Source organism: Sodiomyces alcalophilus, assembly GCF_042370955.1.
Source record: "Sodiomyces alcalophilus JCM 7366 unplaced genomic scaffold ACRALscaffold_6, whole genome shotgun sequence".
In the NCBI taxonomy this organism is placed as follows: Eukaryota; Fungi; Ascomycota; class Sordariomycetes; order Glomerellales; family Plectosphaerellaceae; genus Sodiomyces; species Sodiomyces alcalophilus.
The window spans coordinates 1,124,880-1,144,708 of NW_027263537.1; the positions used below are offsets into that span (position 1 = coordinate 1,124,880).

Sequence of the window (19,829 nt, forward strand, 5' to 3'; positions counted from 1 at the left end):
AGTCTCTAGCCACACAAACAAGGCCAGGTGAGACGCGTAGAGTGGGTCCTGAATCCACGACTCTTACTGGTCTGTCACGGCCGCCCCACTTTAAATCACTAGACATGGCGGAAGGTACGACCTTGGCGCGACTAACGCCAATTCTACATCACCAACAACTCGCTGAGCACTCGGAATTCGCACAATTCTCTTCCTCATCTCCCTCCTCCCACTCGCCGCCCTCGTCCTCGTCCTCCGCCGCCTCAACCCCTTGGCACGCGACAACCACTAATACGGACGAATTTTGGAGGCATCGCGTTGATCACGAGCAGCAGTCCCCGACGGCCAGGTCCCGGCTTACGCGCCTTTTGCTGTTAATCCAGCCCAAGTCATCACCACCGCCACCATCGACATCATCACAAGGAGCTTCGTCATCATCTTCCGCTCGCACCTGGAGTCGTCATCGGGACCACCGTCCATCTCTCCCGCCGACCACCACCATGGCGGAAGCTTTGCTGGGCCTCGGACCCGGCGGCGCCAGCGGGGGTGCCGACGCTCTTTCCGGCAAGGTGCCCATCTCGCACCTGGACCAGATGCAAGACCAGCTGCGGCAGCTTCTCGAGGCCAAGGTACAACCTACCCGCGCCGAACACGCCACCATCACATTTGACCTGCGAGGCCCCGTGCAGTTCGTTATTGCCGAATCCGACACCAAGGCCCACGTCGATGTCGACCCTGCTCTTGCCGGGGCCACCCGTCCGTCCCAGGATGAGAGCGAAGGCAACCACGGCACCAATGATAGCAATGGCCAGGCGAAAAAGGTCGTACGCGCCAACGAGGTGGTCATGAACCAGCCGCAGAACGATCCTTCCATGCAGCGCGCGGTTGCAAAGGCCGTCATCTCGCTCATCGGCGCGACGGATGGCTGTTCGTGGGCCATACACGATATCTCGAGGGGATCCCACGGATGGACATTGACATACCATTGCAAGGACTCGCTTGCTGCCTGGATGAGGCAGAACGCGAAGAATTTGAAGCAGTCGGTCATTGCCGAGTATAGCCAGAAGGAGCTCGACCCTATCCATCGAGGTACGTATGACTTTTTTGTTTTCTTTAGAAACAAACTCCTAACTGACGTTCTCCCTATGCAGCACGGCCCGCGTTCGATTGCCGTGGGTCAGTATCCATCGCCTTTTCCAAGAGCTCACGATCTATCAACATCAAGTACGACCATACCCCGCTTCACAAGACCGTTGCCGATGTGGCTGCGCTCTACCGCCCGCCCCCTCGTCCGGAGCCGGTGAACCCACCCACTCTGGATAGGCCAAAGAAGACCCCCAGAAAACGAAAGTCAGAAGCTGCCACGGGCGAGGCGACGCCGGCCGGAGAACCCGGTACTGCCAGCAAGCCGAAGAAGACACCGAGGAAACGCAAATCCGTTGCGGCCGACGGCGAGGGAGGAGAGAATTCGGCTCAGCCGAAGAAACGAAGAACGAAAAAGTCGGATGCCGATGTTCCGACTCCCGGAGGGCCCATAATGCCACCGGAACATCCTGGCGCGGCGCCCGTCGACTCGACCAGCCAGCCTCCACAGTATGGCCCCCAGAACGTGCCTTCTGCGCCCGGCGAGTATCCCGACGCGCTCGTCGGGGACGCTGGTGGTGTAACCCAAGACGCGGCTCAGACCAAGGCTCAGGTGGCGCAAGCTGCCGTGGACAGTGGCATCCACTCCCATGCGCTCCTGAATGTACCCCCCGCAGAAGCGGCAAGGCGTCGTGAGACGGCTATCCGCCTGCTCACCGAAGCAAACGTCGACCCGGCGACCCTTTCCGAGGAACAGTTCAGCATCTTCGCCAACCAGGCCCCCGATCTGCAAAAGGAATCGCTCATGATGTTCGTCAAGTACGGCGCAGAGCGTTTGCGCATCGTGCACCCCGCCCACTCGACCGGTGCTGCCGGTGCGGCTGCACCGTCAAGCCACTCGACGACGCCAGAGCAGACACCGCAGAACCCTCCCTCGGCAAACCAGACTACTCCGACCGGTACCGAGACTGCAGCTTCAGCTCCCGCCCCGGCGCCAGCTCCAGGAGGCGGACAGACTCACGATGCCAATGTGGGCAACACCACGGCACCCGAAGCGGCAGCTCCGGCTTCAACCGTTCCGACGCGCAAACCACGCCTCTCTCGGGGCTCTTGTATCCCATGCAAAGCCAACAAAATCAAGGTAAGCTGGAAAGATAATAGCATCAGTCGGGATTCCACTAACGTACCTTTCTGTATAGTGTGACCATAAGAAGCCGGCGTGTGCTCAGTGCCGCGACGCTGGGGTCCAGTGCGAGTATCCGCTCGAGAAGCCACGCAAATCTAAAGGTGCAAACGCGGGCGAGCCAAAGCCTGCTGCTCGCGTCAAGTCGGATCCCAAAGTTGAGCCTGAGCGTCATGCAGAGCCCGAGCCTGCGCCTCAACAAGATGCACCATCAGAGCCTGTACACGAACCGGCACATGCAGCGGTGCATGAGTCTCTGCCCCAACTTGCCGATGAGCCGACACACCAGCCTACACACCCACCTACCAACGAATCTACACATCAGCCCGACCCCAACGAGATGGAGACGATTGACTACACGTCCAACATGCCCGTGGCCGGCATGCTCACGCCGGCGGACACCTCCAACCCGGATTACTTTAGCTCTGGCTCGACGAACTTGCAATTCCCACACGCCGTGTCCAATGATGTGGATCCGGGCTTACAACCGTCAAACCTCAGTTATCCAGAGGTACATGCCAACCCAGAGCAAGCGCCCCAGTCGAATAGCCCTCAGACGGCGATGCGTCAGACCAACCAGTCAAGTCAGCGTAGCCCCTTGGGCGGAGCCCAGACGCTTTCTGAGGCCGAGGCAGCCTTGAGCCTCTCGGCCTATGCGAGCAGCTGGCAAACCGGAACCTCCCCGTCTGGCCCTTTCGGAGGCACCGAACACCAAGCGTCGGCGACCAATGGGCAGCAGCAGATGGCACGGCAGCACCAATCTAGGAGCTCGACGCATCAAGTCCAACAAGCCGCTCAGACGGCGCAAATCCCAGACGTACAGGCTCAGGCGCAGGCCCAGGCGCAGGCGCAGCATGTCTATGGAAACCTCGATCAATCGACAGGCACCACCATGCCGCAGACTACCACTGTCCAGCATCAGTCGCAACGGTCCCCCACGGTCCACGTTGCGCGGACGGCGAATTCGACGCCCTCTCGAGGTTCGCCGTTTCAGGCGGCGGCACAGGTAGGACGTGCCAAGTCGAGGAACGGTCATGGGACTCAGACGCGGACCCCTCTCAGCGATGGCCGAAGAGCGACACCGACCCATCACGTCGTTCAGCAGCAGTCGCTGCCGTCGACACAGACCCCGACCATCGACACGTCGGGCTACAATACGTCGACTAGCATGGGCAGCACTACGAGCTACAACGCTTACGGAGGGCGGTATTCGACGTCTGCCACTGACCAGTCCGTCGGCAAACTCGGCTACGAGCCTTATGCGGCGCAGTCGGTCGCGAACAGGAGGGCATCATCGACTTCTACCACGGCCCATGCCCACCAATCCCCCCCACAGCAGCAGCAGCAGCAGCAGCGGTCGACGGCGAATCAGTGGCCAAACTCCCAATCCCGGAGCAGCCGTACGTACGAGGCGCATTCGACCATGCCGACCTCCAACTCGTACGGTGGGCAACGACAATCTTCCCAGTCGACGCAGCAACAGACTTCATCTGCGCAACAGCTGTTTAATCTCCGCCTCGACTCTTCTGCGACTGGGCAGTCGTCGTCGACGTCTAGCGCGTATGGCCAACAGCAGCCGCCGTCGTACCAGAGCTATAACCAACAGCAGCAAGACCAGCCGACGCAGTCCCGCCAGCGGACCCAGCAGGCGAGGCCGCAACAGCAGTCGCAGTCACAGACGCAGTCGCAGTCGCAATCACAGTCGCAATCGCAATCGCAATCGCACCAGTCCAACTGGTACGGCGGTTTCGGAAGCGGTTCCAACTCGTTCGCATCGACCAACGTGGCGCCTTCTACGAATTACGGCACGGCTGCCGATACAACGGGCTCGTACCAGACGCATCACCAGACCACACACGGGTCGCTTAACCTATCGACCAGCCACGGCTACGGGTCCAACGATGATCTCTACGACCTGCTCAAGGCAGGGATGCACACGCGGTAAAATGACTTGTTTTCAGTAGGGAGGAGACGACAGTAAAAAAATACAGACGGATGGCCACCACGGAAGGGCATGTCTTCAGTCAGGTTCTGGGAGTTGTGTGTGTGTGAGTGTGTCTTTCGGTGTGGTTTTCAAGGACATGTGAAGGCGCTTGGCTTTTTATTCTTACTATGCCTACTTGACTGTATAAACCTCTTCTCTTAGGCCACTGCTACCGACTTGGGCAGGGCTGGCGGTGGATGTTTCTTTCTTGTCATGTCACAAGGCCCGAGGGTTTTGGCCCACTGGACGACAATAATCAATTTCACCTGATTTCACCTGAATGAACACTCAAAGTACGGCGTGCATGACATGTTTCCCGTGTTATGTTATGGAATATCGACGTCTATGCTGATCATCGTAACACACTCTCTATCTTTCCCACAGTCAATCTACCGGATCGGCATCCACGTCCCCTCCGGTTCCCAACACGCGTCGCCCGGTGGTGACCTCCCGCCTCGACTTGGACGACGGCCGCTCCTGCTCCCAGGCGGCGAGCAGGCTGGCCAGCCCGGTGCGCAAGTCGAGGCCGCGCCGGTCAGCCTCCTCCATGAGCCACCACACGCGCTCGTCACGGGCATCAAGCGACCGGCGCACGAGCACGAGCCCCGTCTCCCGCGTCAGCCACACCGGGTGTTGTTGCGGGGTGGCGGTCGACGACCCGGTCTCCGTAGCGGCGGTCACGAGGAGCATCTGGGCGCAGTGGTAGGCGCTGTCCAAGTCGGCGACGTTGGCAAACTCGCGCACGGCGCGGTCGAACGAGGCGCGGTCGCCGTTGAGTGCGGCGTCCGGGTTCTCGGAGACGAGGAGGCACAGGGCCTTGGGGTCGTCGCAGGCGCGGAGCAGGTGGCGCAGGGTGACTTGGTCGGGGAAGGCGCGGGTGTAGAGCGGCCAGTCGAGGTACATGTCGAGGGCGGCGTCGAAGCCGTTCCCTGCGATGGCGCCCTCGAGGACGGCGTTGGCGACCTGGATGGGGACGTTGTGGTGCCCCGTGAGCAGGAGGCGGGCGAGGGCTTCGAGGGCGCGGGGCAGCAGGGGCGGGTGGGCGCGCAGGGCTAGGTAGACGGGGCGGGTGCTGGCTTCGGGGACGACGGAGAGGGCGTCGTGCATGATGCAGAGGAGGCGGAGGGCGCCGTCGAGGTCGTGTTTGGCGGCGTAGGCCTCGACGAGGGCCTCGTAGTGGTGCAGGGCGAGCTTGGCGCCGCGGGCGGAGAGGAGGTCGGTGACCTGGGTGGCGAGGTTGGGGTCAGCGTGGCGGGCGGCGGTGTGGAGGATGTTGAGGAGGACGCCGTCCGGGACGACGCTCCGGTCGTGTTCGAGCATCCAGTTCCAGGCGTAGCTGGTGCCGACGTAGTGCGAGGCGCGGCTGCAGGCGTCGAGGAGCTGGTGGAAGAGGGGCAGCGGCAGGCCGTGGGATGTGGCGTGGGGTTTGAGGTGGGCCATGCGGACGGCTTCGTCGAGGAAGCCCTTTTGCATGTAGACGAAGATGAAGACGTCGACCATCCAGTGCGGCACGCCGGGGTATTTTTCCAGCACGTCGTCGAGCTTGGAGGCGGCCATTTCGTATTGGCCGTCGCGCAGCAGGCCCAGGGCGATGCTGCACTGGCCGGAGGGGTCGATTTCGGTCCAGGATTCTTGCATGGCGGCGAGGATCTCGTTTCGGAGGAGGTAGTTGGGGTGGATCGCGAGGACCTGCGAGCGTTAGTTGGGGTGAAAGGAAGCATCTAAAACAAAGAGGCCACTCACCTGCAAAGCATCGTGGCAGAGCCGTGATCCGGTGGGAAACTTCAACGTCTTCATCTCCGCCAGCAGCTGGGCCAACATGTCGGCCGAACCCTTGGTGTCGCGCGCGCTGGCTATGAGACATTCGTATATTCTCGGGTTCGGAGCCTCGCGTCGCTCGTGGACCAGATACTTGACAATAGCAGCCGTGACGAGGAAGCTGTTCGGGCGATCCCGCAAGACCTGTAGGGCGTCGATGATGTCCGGCGTCGAGGCCGAGCGCAGCAGGTTCTTGTCGAGTTCTTTCGGCGACGGGGTCTGGGCCAGAGCTCGCACCACGTCGACGCTGCTCTCGTCATCCTTTGCCGTGTCGTTGTTGCGTCGAAGGGCGGGCGGCGGCGGAGCAGTCGCGGCTGCCGTGGAGCTGTACTGCCTTTGCTGCATACGACATGGCTGTGGCCTTGGACCAAGTCCCGGTTGGGTGGCTCGTCTCGACGACGGATGAACTCGTCTAAGGAGAGCGGGCGCGGGCGACCGGAGCAGCCGCGATGCGACGACTGGATCAACGGACGGGCATAAGCATCGCCATAGCCCGTCAAGTACAAGTCTCCGGCTCGGCATTGGGATTTGGAGATAGACAACGGGTGTCTGTGGTTGGATGATGGTTGAAGAAGAAGGGTTTCGAGACTATCTCTTGAAATTCAAGGTGGGTCCACCTCGGTGAGTGGTATATCACGTGATCACCAGCCTTACCGAAATTGCTTGACCGAGTATTCGTCGGTGAGTGTAAGTACGAATTACGAATATGCGCTTCGCTATTCGGCGCAGTTGGTTTCCTTAGTTTGCCTCTTCTACATCTACCTATCGCATGGGAGAGCAAGTAATCGAAGGGAGTATGCATAATACATCCCACCCATCTCCATCACCATGGGATTGTCCATCTCATGGCTTCCCACCCCATCCCAGTGCGCCGACCATGGAATGCACCTTTGGGTGTATGGGGGGTCTTTGCTGGTATGTCCCTGCAAGACAGGCGTGTAGCAGGTTTCTGCTGATTTGTTTTCGCTTTATCCATCCCACGTTCTCCAAGTCGCGAGTCCTCAAGCACCACGTCCCCTCCCCCTCCCGCGGCCCTGTCCCCTGCCACCACGACCCCGATCGCCACCCCGTCCACCGTGGTCGCCTCTGTGTCCTCCGCCGCGCCCGCCGCGGAACCCGCCCTGCTGGTTCTGCTGGTTCTCCTTGACAATTTCGATGATTTCGTCCGGTACGCGGAGGTACTTGATCTATTTCGTCGTTTCTCAAGTCAGTTCCAATGGACGAGAAGCGAAGAAAAGAACCGATCGGGACGGGGGATGCCAACGTACGTTGTTCCCCTTGACGTATACTTCTGGAATCTTGACAAACTTGTCTCCTTCCTACGTTCCAATCATCCAGTCAGTTGCCATTCTTTCCAACTTGTTCGGGGCCCCTCCCCCTCCCGGATCGACACGTACAGGACTCGTCTGCACAACCTCCTTGAGCGTCAGGTTCATCCATGTGTCGCACATGACCAGGTGGCCGTTGAGGGTCTCGCCGTTCTTCAGCTCCACGAGCATGGGGTGCCCTTGGGCAGCGTTGAGGAGTCCTAGAGGCAGCTGTCGTTGCGGCGGGGTGGGCGGTTGAAATTAGCCCTCTTGGTCTTTGAATCGCCAAGGGATGCAGTAGAGGCGGCTCACCATCTTGGTTTGGCTGTGAAATTGCTCGACGCGATGCTTGGTCGAGCAACGTTGTATGTGGTGGTGATGACGGCTGGCGATGCTGCAAGGCTGAACCTGAACCGACTTCGATGGTTGGTTGGATGACGGACGTGGAGCGGAGCTCAGCTGTAGCTTGTACTTTGTACCTTAGTGGGGCATTTCGGTGAGTTGTCTTTTGTTCGGTGTGCCTCGGTGAGACTTACACCGACCGTAACTATCACCAAGACAGACCAGACACCAAACATAATCATCCCAAAGCAGAGGTGCGCATAATCGTATATTGTGCAACTTGGCCGTCGAGCCTTCTTTGTAGTCTGACCATCTATAGTCTATGCGTAATGACCAACTCACCCTGTATCCCATGGTTCCCCCTACGTCCTCCACATCCACGCTCTACCTACGAGAATGCACCAAACGTCCCTTGACCCAAACCATCTTCGTATTCCTGTCATCCCCATTGAAAAGCCACTTGGCAATCCTTTCCTCCCAGGTTTCCCACCCAAAGACATCCACATTCCCCGCCTCACCACCGTCCTCATCCTGCGTCTCCCCCTCGTCGTCCACGAGACCCAGCCCGACAAGCTGCGCATCCCACTGTTTCCCCACCTCGAACCCACCCACCGTATCCTCCAGCCCGAGCACCCTAGCCCCGCCCCTCGTGCCCAGGAATAGCACCTCCTCCGCCGTCAACTTGGCCGTCTCCCGTCCGTCCCCCTCGACCGCACCCATGGCCACGTGCCTGGATACTAAACTCGCCTGCCTCGCCGCTTCGAGCACCGAAGGGCTATAGCCTCCACTCATATCGGTACCGAGCCCGACCTCGACGCCATGCTGCCACAGCCGTCGCACGTGGGCCGCCCCGGACGTCAGCGCGCTGTTGCTGGCCGGACAGTGCGCCACCTTGGCACCGCGCTTGGCCACGAGATCCGCCTCGGCGTCAGACAGGTGCACGGCGTGCGCGAGGACCGTTCGTTTCGTCAGCAGGCCGTGGTCGTCGTACACGGCGGCGTAGGAGGACGAATTCGGGAAGAGGGAACGGACGAGGTCGATCTCGGACAGGTTCTCGGAAATATGCGTCTGAATCGGCAGGCCCGTCTCCTCGTGGAGGGCTGCCAACCCGCTGAGGGACTCGGGGGTGCAGGAAGGGGCGAATCGGGGGGTCAGGATGGGGCTGATGAGGGAGAGGTCTGGGTCGATATTGCGGATGTGGTCGATGGAAGCACGGGCGGCGGCCAGGGACGCGGCGGGGGATTCGTCGCGGTAGTAATCGGGGCAGAGGTCGGCGTGGTCCATGCAGACGCGGCCGATGAAGGCGCGCTGGCCCAGGGCGAGGCAGATGTCGGCGAGGAGGTTGGTCGAGGCGACGTCGATGGTGGCGTAGTAGGCCGACGTCGTGGTGCCGTGGGAGAGGGTGCGGCGCACGCAGGCCGTGTAGACGCGCCGGGCCTTCTTCAGGTCGGAGAGGGATGCTTCCAGGGGGAAAGTGTAGGTAGATAGCCAGTCGAGGAGGGTCGACTTGCCGAAGATGCCCGCGTTGGGATACTGCGAGGCGTGGATATGCGTGTCTGGAGGTTCAGCTAAGTCGCATGGGAGGACAAGACGTGAAAGACGTTAATCAGACGTACCAATGAATCCTGGAAAGAAAAACTGGCCCGGCTTGCAAGAGACCACCTGGACTTGTCCACTCTCCCAGCCTAACCGGGGAAAGACATCCTCCCGTGCTGTTGTCAGGTCGCATTCCGGTTCGATGGCGACAATGACCCCTGCCTCGTCGACAAAGACGCCCGCGGAGTGCAGGTACTCCAGCTCCTCTCTTGTCTTGGAGTGGACAAAGGTCCCCAAGAAGAGTCTGTTCCCAGGCCCCATGTCAGGGATGTCGTGGATAGGTTCTCCCATTTGGTCGAGACGAGATGCGCAATGGGTATTCAACTCGGTGCTCAGATCGCCGTCCCACACCAAGGATGGCTGAGGCAAGTTAAGCAGGGACAGCAGGGAAGCTCACGGAATATCAAGCAACTTGAAGTGAGCAGCAGTCAGAGACAGCGATGATGATCCTATAACGAAGAGCAGGCCGGTCGATTCTAGCCATCGAGTCAAGACCCAAGTGGAGTAGAGGTTCATTTAATTTCGTGAACCTTAGTTGAAAGGAAGAGAAATGGAACTGAACTTGAATAGGAAGGTCAAATAACTCACCGGCAGCCGAGACGTCGGAAGTCGGAGGGATCACTGGCCGTCCCCCACCTTGCCCCCACCGTTCCCCCGCTCTCGCGGCGGTCGCCTCCGGCCGGCGCAGGGAGAGCTTACATAAGCTCGTCGTCGTGAAAGCGACTTGTTGCATTTCATCACGACGTGCTAGGATATGAATTCACGGAAGAACAGAACCAAATGGGAGACCAAGAGACAGATGTATGTCGGTCTTGCATCCATCTGCTCAGACTCCCAGACTATTACTTTAGAGAGAGATCCTGCTGTGTTGCCGGTGTGACCTGTCTATAGCTTACTAGGCCTCTGTCTTATCTAACTGCTGTGTAACCATCTTGGAAGTCATCGCCTGGAAACATCTTCTTTCAGATCTACGTGCTCTACTCCGTCAGTGTCAAGAGTATAGATATAGTGAACCGCGACTCGCGAAGATTGGCTCGAACTATCACGCAAAGGTCTCAACTCGGAGCTCAGACGACCACTTGCACCACCTCCAGCAGATAACAGTGGACATCTAGATCTATTTGGCCATGAGGAAACATAATACGCCCTCGGAAAGAAACACTACTAAAAGAGAATAAGATACGTTCCAAACTTGCAGAAAATAACAAAACATTACAAGAATAAGGGAAAACAAAAAAGAAAACTGAAACCGAAACGTCCTGGTTGATACACTCATGACAGTCCCATCATCTCCCCCAACTGATTCTTTTCGTTCCTCTTGGACCCTGTCCAACACTGTTAACTCAGCCGCCCGGCCGTAACGCATCGTCAGCTCCCTCACCGCCGTGGATGTCATCCCCCCCACGTATTCCGCTGCACCTTAAGCAGCCGACCCCGGCCCCTCATGGTACCCGTTGACGCCATTCACCCCATTCGCCGCCTCCGGCTCGTCCTGCGTGTAGCTGTCCCAGTTGGCCAGCACCGACGCAATCTTGGGCGAGTTGGTCAGCTTGTACACCTCCTCAAAGTACTCCCTCGTCAGCGCAAACGGCTTGGCCGTCACGTTGGGGATGTATTTGCCCACGAGCTTGGACGGGTCGATCGTCGTCCGGTTGATCTTCTTGAGCAAAAACGACCGGAACGGCTTGACCCCGGACCGCAGGAACGTCGAGTGGAACGGCACGTCGATGCCCTTGAGCGGGATCGTCGCGAACCCGCGCTGGAGCTCCAGCGGCGTCGGCTTCCGAAGCGTCTCCTCCGCGCACCCCCGGATGATCTCCCGCAGCGCCCCCTTGGCCTCCTCAATGTTGGCCCGCATCTCGTCCACGTCAATCTTCTGCACCTTCAAAAAGTTGGTCACCCCCGTCAGCGTGTCCAGCGCCCGCAGGTCGCCCGCCGCCACGTATTGCATGTTGGCAATGTTGTAGTTGACAATCTCCAGCAGCCACCCCGTCTCCTCCGCAATGTTGTTGACCACAAACTGGAGCGCCTCCTCGTTGAACGTCTTGGAGATCCGGCTCGGGTTGATGGCGCACATCGAGTAGTTGGACCGTCCCGCCGCGTCGCGCTCCACCGCCACCTGCATCGTCAACCCGCGGTAGAACACCACCGACACCAAGCTCTCGATCGGCATCACCTCGGCCAGCGCCGCCAGCGCCGAGTACTCGCCGAGCGAGTGGCCCGCAAACGTGCAGTCGCGAGGCACGAGGCCCTTGGACTTCATGTCCTCGAAGCTGGCCTTTTCCATCAGCGTCAGCGCCGGCTGCGTAAACTGCGTCGCCGACAGCAGACCCGTGGGCGACCGGTACGTGTACGACGTGGTCTTCTCGTCAATCTCCTTGAAGATCTTCTCCGACTTGATCGACCCGTCCGCCGCCACCGTCTCGAACGTCATGGCCATATAGTTTTGCCGAATGGCCTTGCCGCGCGGGCCACCAAAGTGGATCGTCAGCTCCTTGGGGTTGTTTCGGACGATATTGGTGATGGAGAAGCCTGTCCTTTGGTTAGCCAGTTGAAACGTCGAAGCGACACATCAAAAACATACCATAATTGTCCAACAAGTACTTGTCGGCCCTCTCCCACACTTCCTTGGCCACAGCGCTGCTGGCATACAGCTCCATACCCATGCCCTGTTCCTGGGATCCCTGGCCCGTGAACACGTACGCAGTGACGGGCTGCTCGATCTCCGCCTCGCCGAGGAGCACCTTGTCCTCCGTGTCCTTGTTGATGGCCTCGACCTTGATGATCTTGCGACCGGCCACCATGCCGACGTGCTCGAGCTTGACGAGGAGGTCGTCGTTGGGAAGGACCATGCCCGCCAGCGACGCGTGGAAGCTCCGGACCCGGCCAATGTTATTCTCGGCCGCCCAAGTCTCGACCAGGCTCCGCACCGCCGCGCTCGAGTACATGCCGTGCGTAATCGTGCCGGGGAGGTTGGCATAGGCGGCAAAGATGCGCGACACGTGGATGGGGTTGTAGTCGCCCGACACCCGCGCATACGTCTCGTTGGACGCCGGCGCACGGAGCTGCAGCGGTGTCTTGCCGCTCAGAGGGATGGGATTCTCAAAGTTGAGCGGCTGGTCAAGCGGCGTACCGTTGCGTTCCAGGTAGTCGATGACGGGGTTGCCATGCGACACCCCGGCACTGTAATCGACACTGGCGACCTGAATCACCTCCTTGGTGGGGAGCTCCAGGAGGACCTGCCCGACCGTCTGCACGCTGCTGAACACCGTCTTGTTCTTGAACTTGAGGAAGCTCTGCAGGCGGAAAGTGAGCGTCTGGCCGAGGAGCTGGATGTCCTGGGGGAGGTCGTCAATGTTGAACCACTCCTTGGACTTGAGGATCGAGACGTCCTTGGTGGTCGCGAGGTGGACCTGGACCGGCGTCTCCGTCTTGCGCTGGAACGTGTTCTCGAAATCCGTATAGGTGCCACGGTACAGGAACTGCGACGTGACCTCCATCACGGCCTCACCCCGACGCCAGATGGTGCCGCACACCTCGACCATCTTGCCCGAGTCCTGGTTGATGACGGCATTGACCTGCGCCGTGGTGTTGACCTCGTCGCCCTTCTGGAGAGGCTCGGCACCCGGCATCATGCGGAACTGATTCGACAGGTGGACAAGCTTCAGAAGATCGCCGTCGATGGTGCGGGGGAAGATGGGTTTGGTGATGGCCTTCCATCCCACCACAATGGCAAAGTCCATGGGCGCGTACACCGTCTTGCCGGGACGCTCGACGAACGCCTCGCCCGTGTTACCCACAGCGTGGACAAAGTCGTTGATGTCCTCGCCGGTGATGACAGCCGAGCCGCCGTCAAACTTGCTGGTGACGTCGGCCTCCAGGTCAAACTCATCATCGCCGAACCAAGTACGCCAGTAGAACTCCTTGATGCGATCATTACGCGACTCCATCACTTCGTGGATGGGAGCGTAGCCAGTCTCGGGATGGTACGTGAACTTGAGCGGCAGGGAGACGGGCTCGTCGAGGGCGGTCGTGTCCTTGATCATGCTCACGAGAATCTCGTTCTTGCCGACAAGCTTGACCTCGAGGACGTCGACGTACCGGTTGTGGCGAGGCTGCTCCTTGACGACAATCCGGGTCCTGGCGGGATCGTTGGGGTAATGAATCTCGACAAAGAGGCCGCGAGTAGGCGCGAAGATGCGCTTCATCGGGTTCGTCTGGAACTTCTGGCCCTGAACCAAGACCTCGGATGTGAGGAGAGCGTGACGCCAGCTGCGGCGGGGACCCGCGAGCAAGGCCAGCCAGGCCTCCTCCGTGGGCATCGTGGTGTTGGGCGTGAGGAGCAGGCGGTAGGTGTTCTTCGTCTCGTCATACGACGTGATGAGACCGTCCACATCCTCCACGGGGATTTCCACGTCGCCGAGTTTGCCGCCAAAGTACTCGATGACCGGGATGGCGTCGGCATCGCCGTTATAGAGGTCGCGGGTGAGACCAGCGATGTGGGCGTTGTGGATGCTGTCAAGGATGTCCTTGATGGGCTCGTCCATCTTGGTCGAGTACTTGGCGGCCATGGGACCCTGCAGAATACAGGTACGGCCGACATCCTGGTCAATGACGGCGCCGAGGTCCTCGGCCTGCCAGAGAGAATCCTTCTTGAAGAAGAACTCAAAGTTCTCGTCCAGAGCAGGCACAAAGGTGACGGGCTTCTGACCACGACGCTGGCAGAGCATCAAGAAGTGCTGCACATCCTGGGCGTTGATGATCTGCGTCTCAGCCTCGGGGTAGCTAGCCAGGATCCTGTCAACAGCCTCAAACGGGTTGTCGAGTTCGCCAAAGTCCTGGAGGAGAGACGCGTGGTTACGGGCAGAGGTGAACCGCTCCTCAACACGGTGGATAAAGTCGCCCGTCAGCTTCTTGAACGAGGGGTCGATCCACCGCGACTCGTGCTTGACGTAGAGGAGGTCGACCATGCGACGCACAACCTCGCCGTAGGTCATGTCCTCGAGATCGACAGCCTCGCCGGCCTTGTTGCGGCCAAACCAGACCTTGTGGAAGTCGTCATTGAGCTTCTTGATGATGTAGCTCCGGTTCTTCTTGAGCTCGGCAACCCGCTTCTCCTTGGGCAGGCTGAAGATCTTCTTGTCCATCTCGGCCCAGAAAAGCACACCACGGGTGGCAAGCTTGTGAATGGGCTCGCCCATCTCCGAAAGGACGGTGATGACGCCGCCGGTAGGGCCCTGGTAGGTCTTCTCCCACTCATCGTCACCCACGCCGGGGGCGTCGACGATGGCCTGCTTGGCGCTCTTGCTGGTGTGGGCTTCCTTGGCAACCATCATGCGGCTGCCAAAGAGGGTACCGTCGAAAGGCATGGGAGGGTAGCCGTAGTTCTTGGACCACTCGCCGGTGAGGTAAGGGTAGGTATCCTCGGCACCACCGAAGCCGCTACCGGCCACCAGGATGATGTTGGGGGTCCGGCGGATGCGGCCGTACATGGTAAGGATGGGCTGGTGGAAGTCTTCGTACGAGTGGTGGCCACCTCCACGGCCGCCGGTCCACTGCAGAATGACGGGGAAGTCGGGGTTCGCCTTGGCAATGTTGATGACGGCCTGAATGGCATCGACAGAGCCCGGCTTGAAGGAAATGTGCTTCAGACCGAGAGTCTCGATGTACTCCTGGGCGACCTCGATGGAGGGGACACCGGCTCCGATAGTCAGGCCCTCAATGGGAACACCCTCAGCTCTCAGGCGGCCGATGAGGGGAATTTGCCAGCCCATGGCACGGGGGTTGACGTAGATGAGGTTGACAGTGATGCCGCGACCGGCGGGGATGGCGTTCTCAATCTTGGAGAGGGCCTCGGTCATGGTGTTGCCATTGTAGTAACCACCGCCGGCCAACTCAATGTGGTAGCCGGCATTCATGGTGGCGGCAACGAAATCCCACGGCACGGTTGTTGGCGTCATACCGGCAACCATGACGGGAGGAAGACCTAGCAGCTTGCTCATCTTGGTGTCGACGAAGGTCTGACCGCTGGAGGTCCTGATAAGGCGCGGGCCGAACTCCTTCACCCAGTCCATGGCATAGCGAACGGCGTGTTCCTCGTCACGATCGAAGAGCTCCGACTTGTAGCCCACTTCGGTGATGGTGCCATTGACCGAGCCGGCGAGAATGACGTGCACACCAGTTCCCTCCTTGTTGCGGCTTGTCAGGATACCCAAGCCGGAGATGCCGCCAGGGCCAAAGTCGAGAACGTGGGTGGCGCCGGGGAAGATGGTGGCAGTCTCCCAGTTGACAGGATCTCTGGTAATGAGACGGACAAGTGTGGGGACAATGTTGCCGTCGACCTGTGTCCTGATGTCCTTGCCAGTATTGGTGTCGAAGACGGGAATGGCAAGAGACTTGGCGTCGATTTGCACGTCCTTGAGGTCGGCATCGATCAATTCGGTGGCTTCGGCGAGGTACTTGCTGTGGAAGGGAGCGGTGATGGGCAGGAACCGATTGACGAAGCGGCTCTTCCGCTGGGTGTGGGGGATCCTGTTCTGGTCCAAGCCGGTGGGGGCCTTGACCTTGCGCAGCTGTGCATTCAGACCACACAGGGAGATGGGAGGACCGGTGACGACGAGGTTGCGCGGGCTGTTGACGAGGGAGATGGAGATGTGTCGATCCGCGGGGAGGTATTGGTTGGTTGCATCGATATGCTTCTGGACTTCGGCCTGGGAGAGGTCCCTGATACTCAACATGGGCGTGGGAGTGCCCTCGCCGTTGTCGATGGACTCGCGCAGCATGTTCGGCGTCAGCGATGTCCGGGGGAAGACCTGCTGGCTGCGGGCACCAATCCAGAAGAGGATGGTGAGGGTAGACTTGACAACGTCGACCCAAGATTCCCACGAGGAAGCGGCAGCTGTGGCAGCGGCCAGCACGACACCCTGGGAGTGACCGGTGGAGCCCTTGAGCCTGTCGCGCAGCCTGCCGGGATGGATACCGAGGACCTTGCAGGTGACCTCATAATGGGCGAGCTGGACCAAGCCGATCAACGGGAAGCTGACGGGGGCAGAGACGAGGTAGTCCACGTCGGGGGTGGCATCCTCGTCGTCGAGCCAGCGAAGGATATCGAGGCCCTTGGGGTACAGCTTCTCGGCGCTGGGATGTTTGGAAAGAGTCTGCAGTAGCTCGGCAGCATGACGGATGAGCCCGCCCGACAAGGGCAAGTAGGTCTTGTAGATCTCGCGCAGCTCGTCAAAGTACTCCTCGATGTTGCCCTGGCCACCGAAGATGGTGTAAATACCGGCGGCGCCGTCTTCGGCGGCACGGAAGAGGGCGGACTCGTGCTCCTTGATGGGACGACCGGCGGTTATTCTGGCCTGGTAGTAGCTGCGGATCACCTCGAGCTTCTTGGCATCAATGCCGGGGAGAGTGGCGACGAGGGCATGGACTTCGTTGCCCTGAAGGTAGCCACGCTCAAACTCGACGAGAACGATCTTGAGGACGGCCTCGTAGGAGCCCTGCTCGTCGTCTTCGCCCTTTTCGATCTCATTGGCAACGAAGCCCATGTACCTGGCGAGCAGCTCGGCGACGGATGATGGCTCGTCATCCTGGGCGAGCTCGTCTGTGGCCGTGGGGAGGGTGGCGGTGAAACGATCCTTCAGCTGCTGGGCGTGGAAGTGGAGCGAGGTCGGAGCGAGAAAGGAGGTTTCGAGGGATCCATGACGGAGGGTCAGGGGACGGAGAGATGAGTTGGAACGAGGGGTCGATACGCCCGTTTGCGGGCCTGTGCCTGTACCGTACATGGCGAATTAAAGGTATTAAGGAGAAGAATAGACGGGATGTCGTGATACCGATGGGAGCTGGAGATGAAACTGTCAGTCGAAGGACACAAGTAAATAGGTGGGCGGTGGACTCACCTTGCCTCGGCTGACTCCGTGTACTCAGCGAAGAGCAGGAGACAGTGGTTCTTGTAGCGAACGACAATAGGCAACTGCAAACTCGGCAGCTTCAATCAGAATTCGACGTGAAGAGGATTCAAGGCTCCTGAGCTTTGGTTGATTAGGAGTGGTAGATAGACACTTTGTAGTAGGGAACCGCCAGGAGAATCCAAGAATGGAGAAAAGAAGGGAAGAGTAAGGATGTCAAAGTAGGGGGCGGAGAAGGGATGGGAATAGCGGAGTATGAATCCACAAGGATACGGGAGAGATAAGGGGAAGTTTTGATGGGACGGCCGTGAGGTGTGTGTGTGTGGTGGATAGGAGAGAGGACAAAAGGGATGTGACGATATGTTTTCTTTTCTTTTTTTTTTTGTTCCTTTTTTTTTTTCGTCCTTCCAGTGCAACGCGTCAAGGTCCACGTTACTTGGCCCTTGGCTTTTTTTTTCCCTTTCGCTCCAGCGGATGAAGAAAAAGGTTGTCCTGTCCGATGTCTCTGTCGTCCCAAAAGGCGTGATGGATGGTGGGTCGATGGATGGGATGGAATTCGGCCCCCTTCCCCAATGAGACTTTCCTTCCAATGGTTCCCAGCTCTTGAAAAATCTCAACCGCATAAAATTTCTGAGCTTCTTTCGCCCGGGTGTGTTTCTCGGAGAGGCGGGACTCGGCTTTGGGAAGCTCTGTGGCTGCAGGCTGCAGGTTGTCGTTTTGGCAGGGCGTGCAAGGAGGAAGTGGGGTGCAGGTGGGTGCGTGCTCGCCAAAATTTTAGTTCTGTTGGGGCAATGCCGCAAGGCGTCGATGTATCTGTACTTTCGTCCAGGTTGTCGGTTTAAGGTACCGGTACTTCTCTGTCCCCCCTTTTCGCTCTTACAACGCAGGGTACCTTATCGTTCCATTCTATTCGTAAGCTGATATCGAGGAATATCACTGTTGACTAGGTATTCTATCATCATCTCATCAATGTCAGCATGAAATGTTTATGTATTCGAAGGCACTGTTCTCTTGTCTTTGATCATCTCGGCCGATCAACGGACGCCACTTGTCGCTGATGTGTACATAATGCCGGCTCAGATTTGTCTATAAATTCGCTCTATTAGGTAGGCGGTCAGATCAGGCCTCACCCGAGAGGGACCTTGATTGTTTCATTTCCCATAGATATACTGTAAATAGGACTTGTTGACAAGTACATGTACCTACGAACACACCATGGAGACGATCACCGGACCCATCTTTCGACATGATCCACGTCTAAAAAAGGGTCCATCAGTACGACTCGCGTACAGCAGGAATGAGCTGGCCTGATAAGAAGACCCTTTCCCGCCTATTCTGCGACATCGGCTCGTCGCTGACTTTCGATTCACGACGCATGTACGTACCTTTACTTCGTACGTCTGACACTCCAAGGTGCAAGGGAACGGTGAATCTGAGCGGGAATGGTGGCTGGAGTCTCGGCTTCTGTGGCGAGAATCCAATCAATACCAAATAGCCACGGCGAAACTCGTATCCCTCTGATAGAGTCGCGGCGCCTTTCCAGCGATATCAATCAGATCCATTTCTCTTGAGGTTGAAAGGGATATTGAATACTTGCAGAAATTGGCGAGGGGTCGATATGCCGATGGACGATTATGTGTCTCTGATGTCAGTGTAAGTTCCCAAGCTCAAGTTCGTACATCCCGCCCTACGGCAAAAGAAGAATATTCCGATCACAGTGTCTATGAACGGACACAAGGAAAGATGCGGAGACAAGGGGACGGACCGAGGGAGCAGGGCATAACCATAATACCTACTTGATCGATTCGCCCCAACTGGAGTAAAAAGGAAGTCTCGAAAAATTCAATACTCTGGTGGTATGCTAACAAAGTGTCGGGACGCAAGGAGCGGTACAACGAACATCATGGCATGACGCTATTGTGGCCCACACCGGCCGCCTTCCCCGGCAATGTCATTTCTGGGACCACATTCCCAAATCTTATCAAATAGACAGGTGCTGCGAGGTACGTACCGTACCGTACCGAGTACGAATCCAAACTTGGACGAGAAGCTCCCCCTTACTTCGTATCTGATATCTGAGCTCATCGGCCCTGGAATTGTCGGACAACGGTGATAGACAGATGCCCAATTCAATAAGAAGCACGCCTCTATGAACGGCAACTGCATTGATTCCAGTAGGGACATACAACGTACATACCTACGAAAAAACTTGTTGACCGACATATTCGACACCTGTTGGGGACAACTCAGAGATTTTTATGCTCCCTGTTGGTCGACCCAAGCCCAGCCACAGTGTACATATTCGGTACAGGTACGGCAGACATCAATTTTCCCCTGTTCCAATAAAATTGCCATTGGCCTTGATGTGGAGCCACTTCCCCTGGTCACCCTAAACTCTCCTGAGTTTAGCGTTTCAATATGGTTGAGGACCCAGGGCGTCCCCACATTGCAGCTTCACGCATCCCACCACACATCCCACCATGATGGGACCAATGTTCCAGTACGTACAGTACGTACCTACGCTGTAGTCTTGCAACGCAGGGTATGACAGCCAATTTGTCGGCCTAAATTTTCCCCCTTCTCTTGCTGAGACGCGTGTAGCCAGGCACGACCGCACCCTCCTCCCTTAT

At 58.5% G+C, this 19,829-nt stretch overlaps 4 protein-coding genes across 4 annotated transcripts; 1 reads left to right on the forward strand and 3 right to left on the reverse strand.

Annotated features, from left to right (window-relative positions):
• Positions 1-214: 214 nt before the first annotated feature.
• On the forward strand, positions 215-4,548 carry ACRALDRAFT_1081368 (uncharacterized protein). Its single transcript, XM_071019148.1, has 3 exons — positions 215-1,068; positions 1,131-2,203; positions 2,262-4,548. Exons 1-3 carry the CDS (start codon positions 480-482, stop codon positions 4,188-4,190), a joined length of 3,591 nt encoding a protein of 1,196 aa, XP_070873283.1. The 5' UTR covers positions 215-479; the 3' UTR covers positions 4,191-4,548.
• On the reverse strand, positions 4,499-6,599 carry ACRALDRAFT_1076058 (uncharacterized protein). Its single transcript, XM_071018465.1, has 2 exons — positions 5,973-6,599; positions 4,499-5,918 (listed from the first exon to the last, which is right to left on the reverse strand). The coding sequence occupies exons 1-2, from the start codon at positions 6,567-6,569 to the stop codon at positions 4,614-4,616; spliced, it is 1,902 nt and encodes a 633-aa protein (XP_070873284.1). The 5' UTR covers positions 6,570-6,599; the 3' UTR covers positions 4,499-4,613.
• A 91-nt stretch (positions 6,600-6,690) lies between these two features.
• On the reverse strand, positions 6,691-7,750 carry ACRALDRAFT_1063157 (uncharacterized protein). Its single transcript, XM_071016742.1, has 4 exons — positions 7,667-7,750; positions 7,445-7,585; positions 7,316-7,366; positions 6,691-7,234 (listed from the first exon to the last, which is right to left on the reverse strand). Exons 1-4 carry the CDS (start codon positions 7,667-7,669, stop codon positions 7,049-7,051), a joined length of 381 nt encoding a protein of 126 aa, XP_070873285.1. The 5' UTR covers positions 7,670-7,750; the 3' UTR covers positions 6,691-7,048.
• A 2,404-nt stretch (positions 7,751-10,154) lies between these two features.
• On the reverse strand, positions 10,155-17,580 carry ACRALDRAFT_1063159 (uncharacterized protein). The gene is made up of 3 exons (XM_071016743.1): positions 17,191-17,580; positions 11,877-17,133; positions 10,155-11,824 (listed from the first exon to the last, which is right to left on the reverse strand). The coding sequence occupies exons 2-3, from the start codon at positions 17,074-17,076 to the stop codon at positions 10,713-10,715; spliced, it is 6,312 nt and encodes a 2,103-aa protein (XP_070873286.1). The 5' UTR covers positions 17,077-17,133; positions 17,191-17,580; the 3' UTR covers positions 10,155-10,712.
• Between the last annotated feature and the right edge of the window lie 2,249 nt (positions 17,581-19,829).